Source organism: Quercus lobata, chromosome 2 (assembly GCF_001633185.2).
Source record: "Quercus lobata isolate SW786 chromosome 2, ValleyOak3.0 Primary Assembly, whole genome shotgun sequence".
Taxonomy (NCBI): domain Eukaryota; kingdom Viridiplantae; phylum Streptophyta; class Magnoliopsida; order Fagales; family Fagaceae; genus Quercus; species Quercus lobata.
The window spans coordinates 2,917,575-2,927,305 of NC_044905.1; the positions used below are offsets into that span (position 1 = coordinate 2,917,575).

At 33.2% G+C, this 9,731-nt stretch overlaps 1 protein-coding gene across 1 annotated transcript; it reads left to right on the top strand.

Annotated features, from left to right (window-relative positions):
- Window positions 1-3,825: 3,825 nt before the first annotated feature.
- On the top strand, window positions 3,826-7,478 carry LOC115974664 (probable LRR receptor-like serine/threonine-protein kinase At3g47570). Its single transcript, XM_031095124.1, has 2 exons — window positions 3,826-6,490; window positions 6,819-7,478. Exons 1-2 carry the CDS (start codon window positions 3,835-3,837, stop codon window positions 7,220-7,222), a joined length of 3,060 nt encoding a protein of 1,019 aa, XP_030950984.1. The 5' UTR covers window positions 3,826-3,834; the 3' UTR covers window positions 7,223-7,478.
- Window positions 7,479-9,731: the final 2,253 nt, after the last annotated feature.

Below are 9,731 nucleotides of genomic sequence, written 5' to 3' on the forward strand. Positions count from 1 at the left end.
CAGCAATGAGATTTTAAAAACATTAATCCACTAAAGCATAAAACACTAATTTTTTCTTCATAAAACGGTGTATATATATTCACTTCCTTTTCTCTTATAATACACCCAAAAAAAAAATCATAGAATCCTTCCATCTCTCTTATACTGACCCATTTTTATTACTTTCTTCTCCTCTCATTTCTCTTTGTTCTAAACATATCACAAGTCTTCAACAGGAGATAGAGAGAAACCAATGAAATGACCTAGATTTTATTACAAAAGCAGCGGAAGTCTCTATTTGAATAATAAATATTTTCACAATTACATAGTCATATAATATGTATATTAGAGATGACAAATCTTAATTACAGGTATTTAGAAGCAGTATATTTGTTCCTCAAAAAAAGAAGCAGTACATTAATTATGTTCTTCAATTAAATTCAACTATTGGTTTGCTTAATTATAAGAAAAATTTTGTTAATAAAAATATAAAACACTTTTTATTAATAATTAGTATTGACATCTGACATTCAAAATATGTATCAGGGAACAATGGCTTTTCAGGTTCACAGCCCGGTGGACGAGATCTCCTTGAACTATATTTATCTCAGTTCACACCATCAACCATCTTGACACCCAATCAACATCAAAGATGACACACTAAATGGGTTAGGAAATTCATCATTAATAAAGAAATGAAATTCAAGGAGAACAAGTTTTAGGCTTATTTAATTTTTCCTTTGCCTTTAGTGTTGGTGATCTTGCTTCTTTTTTTTTTTCTTTTTTTCTTTTTTTCTTTTTAACCCCCCCGTAATGTTTAGTTAATATACAGAACGGATCTACATTCCTATCATCTCTCTTTTTTCCCTTACCTTTTTGCTTTAGTTTTTTTTTTTTTTTTTGGCATTTAGCAGTACTGTTATTCTGTAAATAAATAAGATAAAAATATTCACTTTTTGGTTGTAATAAATATGGGACGGTTTCATTTTGCTTCTCACAAATTCAATGGTGTCAATTCATTAGATGAGTCGTTATCATGAAAGAGCCTGTTGCTTGGGATGAGATTGAAGGTCCGGTGAGGAAAAAATCAAGTGGCGGGCGGGTCAATTCACTAAAATAGACTGTTACTTCTACAGGGAAACTAAGTCAACTTATGTGGGAAACTGTTTACATATTAAAACTAGGAAAAGGTTTTGGCTACAAATCAGTTTCGAGTTATTTTTGCTCCAATTTATGATATAGCGATTAAATAGATCTATAATTTATGTATGATTTTAGCCACATGTTCTTTTCTAGTAAGTCATATAATTTGTATCAATAATACATATGAATAGTTATATAAATTGTCAGGTAATAGGTTAGACCGATTTGGAGTCAAATTTTGTCTAAACTATAGGATGAAAATGAAATTATGGGAATAAAAAACTTAACAAAATAAAATGTGAACAACTTTTCCAATAGTCCATTTAACTTGAGTGCCAATCGATTCCTTTGATGAAAGGGAGCTAATACAAATTTTATTATAAAAAGTTTATAACATCATTAATTTGTACTTATGTAATATCCTAACATCACTATTCCTTTGAGATATCAGAGTTCTAGAAGCAGAGTCATAGCCAATAGACTTGGGATTTAAATGTTGGAAGTCATCCACTAATTCTTGTGAATCGGAAAGCATGACACATGGCAATGTTTGCATAGTCTATTTTGTCAAAAAATTTTGTGTTGTTGATGTTATCATCAATGACAGCTAATTGAATCATCTGCTAAGTCTGTTGTCTCTTGGTTTATATTTTTCAATCGTGTAGTAAACTTGTTTGACATAGTTTTTTTTTTTAATTATAAAATAATTATTTAGTTTATTTTATTTATGTTCTATATTTATATTCAATCTATTTTTAAAAAACTTAATAAACCAATAAAAATAAACTATCCAAACGAACGCTAAACAGTCCTCCAGTTTATTTCTTTGAGGAAAAGAACTGGAATAGAAGAAAAGGTAATCCCATCTGTGGCTAGTGGGTTCACCAACTCCGGGTTGAGTGAGTGGGCAGGCATGTCAGTTTTAAGGATGATCAGGTGAGTTTCAGAAGTGATTTATTATTATTATTTTAGGTAAACAGAGGAATACATGGACTTCTTGATCTATTGAAAATTTGAAAGACCAATAAGTGTTAGTTGAGTTACAACATTATTTATAACAGTCTTTAACTATTAAATAAGTCACAATGGTAGAAATTTGTAATAATTTAAGATAAAAGAGAAAAAAAAAAATACAAGAATTTAGACGATTGGGCCTTGTGACTTACATCCACTGGATAAGAATTTAAGGCGTTACATTTTCTCATTTATTTTTCTTGATAATACATTATAATGAAATCTATATTTATAATGAAGATTGCGTACAAGAGTAAATGATAATATGATATTATGATGTACTATAAAATTAAGTATAGAAGGTAAAGTGTGTTGTAAAAGTAGTTACATAATATAGAATAAGTAGCTTTTTGATATTATAATAAAGATAAATGTACAAAATCAGATATAAATGTTCTTAATTTGGTCCTCAAAGGAAATTATATTTTTTATCAATTGCTCTAAAACAAGGCCTAGCTGATGAAACTCATCATCACTAGCTTGTTGTAAACACATTGAGACCATTGTAGGTGCCCTTTTTAACAATTTATGTAAGGACTACTTTGGTAGCAATTAAAGACCGCTAAGTACGTGTCACTTTCTCATAATGGGTCTCAATTGGCTACTCTACGTTTACGTGTTTCAATTGATTTCCATGCAACTGAAGAAATATTAAATATAAAGACCACCGAGTTCAACAATGTCGGTCCAAAAGATTTTCGTCAACATATTGGTGCCTTGGGCTTTTAGCATATTTATATGGATTATGGCATCTTTCCTTTCCACATATATGTAGTGTAAACAAGTTGACCAATTATTTTAGCAGGATCTTACCAAAAGAAAGAAACAAAACCTGTTGGTTAGAACTTATTGACCGGCATCTAATACTTAAGGCATTTGTTAATTAACAATTTTTGAAAATTTTAATATTATTTTATAACAGAAATATTAAAAAAATTATTATTTTTTTTTTTATAAAAATTTTCTTAAAATATTTCATAAACTAATGCCCTTTAACACATCTACTAATTTTGTCCTAAATTTAACTCTACTCGAAAAGTAGATAAGATCGTGTTTTAGATTTAACGTGGGTTTGGAGGTTACTCTTTGCAACTGTCATGCTTAGGTAATATTCCTTGCCAGGTGGGTTCGACAAACAATAAATTACTTTTTTTTTTTGGTTCCAAATATTGCTAATATAATTTATTGCAATTGATGCATATATATATATATATATATATATATATAACATTACTGTTCTCCAAAATCTTGCTAAGTAACAAGTAACAAGCTTCTGCTCTCTCTCAAATGGAAAGCTTTATTTATTTATAGAGCAAGCAGTAATGTACAACTTAGGATCCTACATCTTCCACCAGCATTTGTTGGCTATGGACTAATGAGGTTCCATGTAAAGCTGTGAAATGTTGATTGATCAAGAAGGATGCTTGTGAATTAATTTGCTCATATCATCAATTTACAACATAAATGGCTTTCAATCAAAGTACAAAAAGTATTCCCTAAGCTTTGACTTTTATTTTCAGTGTTCCAACGAGTATCTTTCATTGACCAAGTCATAGAACACTAAGTGAACAAGCTACGCAAAAAAGTCTTGAAGAGAACCCCACACATAAACAAAATCTCACTGGCCAACGCAAGTGGATTGCTATAAATACTCGTTTCTTTGTGTTACCTCTAACTCAAAACCAAAAACCAAGATTCATGGCTTCCCCTTCCCATCTAATGCTTCAGTCTACCTTATTATTTGTTCTTATATTTTTCAAATGCATATTTCTTGGAGTACAGTCTCAGTCTGGGACCTTAAGTATTGTTACAGATAAGGAAGCCTTGATCTCATTCAAGTCAGGAATAAGCCTAGAGGCTCCCAACCTTTTATCTTCTTGGGACCAAAACAACTCATCACCCTGCAATTGGACTGGAGTTGTGTGCAACAAGCCTGGCCAGAGAGTGGTTGGGCTTGATCTTTCAGGTTTTGCACTTAAAGGTTCCATTAGCCCTCATATTGGCAACCTCTCCTTCCTACGTTCCCTTCAACTTGGGCAAAACCAGTTCACAGGTATGCTACCTAATCAAATTGGCAATCTTTTCCGTTTGACAGTTCTTAACATGAGCTCCAACAGGCTAGAAGGTGTGCTACCCTCAAGTATAAGCCAATTGACTGAGCTCCGAGTCCTTGACTTGTCTATAAACAAGAATATCACAGGAAGAATTCCTGAGGAGCTTAGCAACTTGACAAAGCTAGAAGTTTTGAAGTTGGCAAGAAACTATCTTTATGGATCACTTCCACAAGCTATAGGTAACCTTTCCTCACTCACAAATTTAAACTTGGGCACCAACACTCTTAGTGGTGCTATACCTAGTGAATTAGGCCACCTTCAAAATTTGAAGGAACTTGATCTTACTATTAATAATTTTTCTAGCACCATTCCTCCATCAATATACAATATTTCCTCTCTAGTTTCTTTGGCCTTAGCTTCAAACAACCTATGGGGTGAAATTCCTGGGGATATTGGGATTAGACTACCAAATCTTTTAGTTTTCAACTTCTGCATTAATAAGTTCACAGGCAAAATTCCATGGTCTATACACAATCTAACAAACATAAAGGTCATACGCATGGCAGACAACCTTCTAGAAGGGACAGTACCACCAGGCCTAGGAAATCTACCATTTCTTGAAATGTACAATATTGGTTTTAATAAGATTGTCAGTGATGACGGTCTTAGTTTCATTACTTCTTTGAAAAATAGCACTCATCTCAGCTTCCTTGCAATTGATGGCAACCATTTTGAGGGTGTGATTCCAGAATCAATAGGCAATCTTTCTAAGGCTCTCTCAAAGTTGTACATGGGAGGAAATAGCTTTAATGGTAACATACCCAACTCCATTAGTCATCTTAGTGGCCTGGCTTTGTTAAATTTGAGCTACAATTCACTTTCTGGTGGAATCCCACCTGAAATAGGCCATTTAAAGGAACTGCAAATATTGGGTTTGGCAGGAAATCAATTATCTGGTAGAATTCCAAATTCCCTAGGTAATCTCCAAAAGTTAAACGAAATTGATTTATCAGGGAATAGGTTGGTGGGCAATATACCACCTACTTTTGGGAACTTTCAGAAACTTCTTTCCATGGACTTATCCAACAACAAGTTTAATGGGAACCTAACTAGAGAATTTTTCAATCTCCCAAGTTTGAGCACTATTTTGAACCTGTCAAAGAACCTTCTAAGTGGACCTTTTCCTGAAGAAGTTTCTCTTCTAAAAAATGTTGTTACCATTGACCTTTCTAACAACCTTTTTTTTGGTAATATCTCCGATTCAATCGGAGAGTGTAGGAGCTTGGAGAAATTATTTTTAGCCAGAAACTTACTTTCAGGTCCTATTCCTAGTACTTTAGAAGAAGTGAAAGGCCTTGACACTCTAGATCTCTCTTCCAACCAACTTTCTGGCTCCATTCCTGTTGAACTAGAAAAGCTACAAGTCCTTCAGTCCTTGAACCTATCTTTCAATAATTTGGAAGGAGTAGTTCCCACAGGTGGAGTTTTTGGAAATTCCTCTATAGTCCATTTGGAAGGAAACCCAAAGCTTTGTTTGCATTTGGCATGTGTCAAAACTCAAAGCAATGGAAGAAAGGTAGCAAAACATGTTGTTATTACCAGTATCCTGGTATCATTTGCCCTATGCTTTATACTTGGCTCACTGTTCTACTTAAAGAGAAGTAAAGCAAAGATTACAAGTACTTCTGAATTGGTTAAAGGACAACATCAAATGGTCTCATACAATGACCTTCGTCAAGCAACTGGAAACTTCAACCAAGAAAACTTTCTTGGAAATGGGAGTTTTGGGTCTGTATATAAAGGCAATCTAAGGCAAGGAATTGTGGCAGTTAAGGTCCTTGACACTGAGAGGACGAGTTCTTGGAAGAGTTTTCTTGCAGAGTGTGAAGCTCTGAGGAATGTTAGGCACCGGAATCTTGTTAGACTGATCACATCATGCTCTAGCATAGACTTCAAGAACATGAAATTTCTCGCTCTGGTTTATGAATATCTGAGTAATGGCAGCTTAGAGGACTGGATCAATGGTAAGAGGAAGAATGCAAATGGGGATGCGTTGAATGTTGTGGCGAGATTGAATGTGGCCATTGATGTTGCCTGTGCATTAGATTACTTGCACCATGACTGTGAAGTTCCAGTGGTGCATTGTGATTTGAAGCCCAGCAACATTCTTTTGGGTGAAGACATGACTGCCAAGGTTGGAGACTTTGGGCTAGCAAGGTTGCTGATGCAAAGAACAGACATTGAACATTCTATTAGCCGTACAAATGTTCTAAAGGGTTCCATAGGATACATACCTCCAGGTTAGTACTACTACAAAATTATAAAGATATTTTTTCATAAAAGAATTCAATAAAAATCAAGTCCCATTTTGAGTATTCTATTTTATACTTCACCAATTGCACCATGCTTAATATATATATATATATATATATATAAATAAAGTAGTTAATTGTTGATGAAGTATAAAGTGGAATATAAAAAAACCTTCTTTTTTTCTTTTCTTTTTAATCTTAAGTCCTAACAATATGAAGAGATCATGATAGAATAAAAATCTCATGTCTCACTTATATGTAACTTTAGGTGTGTTTTTAAAGTTTTTATTAACATACTGAATTGAATATAATGTAGAGTACGGCATGGGGGAGAAACCATCAACTGCTGGAGATGTATACAGCTTTGGTGTAATGCTGCTAGAGCTCTTTACCGGGAAAAGACCAACACATGAGAGCTTCATTGGAGACCTAAACCTAATCAAATGGGTGCAATCAGCTTTCCCTGCCAACATAATGCAAGTACTCGACCCAGAGATGCTACAACTTATGAGCAGCCTTTATCATAATGACCAACCCATAAGCCCTGATGTTCAACATGGTTGCCTGATCACAATCCTCGGGGTAGGGTTATCTTGCACAGTTGAATCTTCTGATGCTCGCATTAGCATGAGGAGTGCTCTCCAAAATTTGAAGTCTGCAAGAGACACCCTTTTTAAACCAGCTCCCATTGAGAATACCGAATCGAATGATATCTGTTAGAACTAAGTTCATGATGAGTATGTATGTGTCACGTTCTTGAGTACCGTATGCTAAATTCTAGAGTTTATCAAAAATAAGCAAAATTCTAGATCTTTGTATTCTCTATAATTTTCTTTATCTTTAGCAGGGTTGTCATTGTTAGAAATTATCAAAATATACTTTGTCTTTCACTTCATGTGTGAATCTTTTGTAAAGAAATCACACATCTCTATGATTTGATGATGAGTCGTCTGTTGAAATAAAGAAAACCGTTGATACCGGGACAAATATATTTTCTTTATCTCTTGTTCCTATGTTTTTGTCCTCTCGGCCGTCTCTTTCTCTCACATTAATAATACCAACAACAACAACAAAGTTTCTTGGCATTTAGATTTGCAACCGGGACAAATTTGATTGGCTGTGGCAGAAAACGGTGTCCAAAAAATGGTAGATTGGATTTGAGGTTTGGTTTTACTGAGAATTTTTTAGTTTTGGGATTTGGAGGATGATTAAATTGGTGAGTTTTTCTTTTATTTGTGTTTATGTGCGTTATCTTTTGGAGGTTTTTTTTTTTTTTTGGGGAGGGTTGTTATTAGGTAGTAATTGTTTAGGGCGATATTTATCTTACACACTGTGTTTTACACACACACTATGATTTATAACTGAAAATGTAATTTATAAACCACGGTCACGGTGTGTGTCTATGTAAAAAAAAGTTTTTTCCTTTTTAAAATAAGTTTAAAATAAAACTATTTGGCGAAATATTTTTCCAAATTATATTGTTAACAAAAATAGCCATTTGTGTTCACCAACTCCGGATTGAGTGTGTGGGTAGGCAAAAAAGTGGACCTGTTTCAACCACATGTTATGCCAAACAACGAAACCTTAGGCAGATTTTGGACCACATGTTATAACGAAGCAAACAACAATGAGATTTTAAAAACATTAATCCACTAAAGCATAAAACACTAATTTTTTCTTCATAAAACTATGTATATATCTATTCACTTCCATTTCTCTTATAATAGACCCAAAAAAAAAAAAAAAATCATAGAATCCTTCCATCTCTCTTATACTGACCCATTTTTATTACTTTCTTCTCCTCTCATTTCTCTTTGTTCTAAACATATCACAAGTCTTAAACAAGAATTAGAAAGAAACCAATGAAATGACCAAGATTTTATTACAAAAGCAGCAGAAGTCTCTATTTGAATAATAAATATTTTCACAATTACATAGTCATATAATATGTATATTAGAGATGACAAATCTTTTTTTTTTTTTTTGAAAATACTAAATATTTTTAACACACACGAGAAGATGGGAGAATGTTTTAAATAAACTTACAGTGGTATTTATCCAAAAGAGCCTAGAGATGACAAATCTTAATTACAAGTATTTAGAGGAAGTATCTTAATTATGTTCTTCAATTAAATTAAACTATATCGATCTACTTAATTATAAGAACATTTTTGTTAGTAAAGCACTTTTTATTAATGATCAGTTTTGACACTTTTTATTAATGATTAATATTGTTCTTCAAGGGTGCGTGATGAAGTGACCATCGTGCACTCTTGGCACGATGGTCACTCCACAAGTATTAATGCTTGTGGGATGTGGAGAGACAAGGGCTGAAATTCAAGTCTCTAGGAGGGAAACTCACATAGATATACACTTAGATTAGATTAGAGTAGAATTTTTATCTGGTAAAAAAAAAAAAAAAAGTATTGACATCTGACATTCAAAGTATGTATTAGGGAACAACAACTTTTCAAGTTCACAGCCCGGTGGAAGAGATCTCCTTGAACAATATTTGTGTCAATTCACACCGCATCAACCATCTTGACACCCAATCAACATCAAAGATGACACACTAAATGGGCTATGGAAATTCATCATTAATAAATAAATGAAATTCAAGAAGGAGAAGAAGTGTTAAGCTTATTTAATTTTACCTTTGCCTTAATTTTGGTGTTGGTGATCTTGCTTTTTTCCTTGTTTCCTTTTTTTTTTTTTTTTTTGACCCTATAATGATTTTTTTTTTTTTTACCCTATAATGATCAGTTAACATACCGATCCTCATTTTTTTTTTCCTGACCTTTTTTTTTGGCATTTAGCAGTGCTGTTATTCTGCTAATAAATAAAATAAAAATATTCACTTTTTTGTTGTAATAAATATGAGACGGTCTCATTTTGCTTCTCACAAATTCAATTGTGTCAATTCATAAGATGAGTCGTTATCATGAAAGAGCATGATGCTTGGGATAAGGTTGAAGGGTGTAAAGTGGCGGACGGATCAAGGTAAGAGATGAAATGGGAATTCAATGGTGTCAATTCACTAAAATAGACTGTTACTTTTTTGTGAGAGTGACCACAGGGAAAATAAGTCAAGTCATGTGGGAACTTGTTTGTTAAAACTAGGAAAACGTTTTTTTTTTTTTTGGGTTAACTAGGAAAACGTTTTGGTTGCAAATTAGTTTGGAGCGACATTTTGTCCAATTTATGATGGGGCCATTGAATAGATCCAACC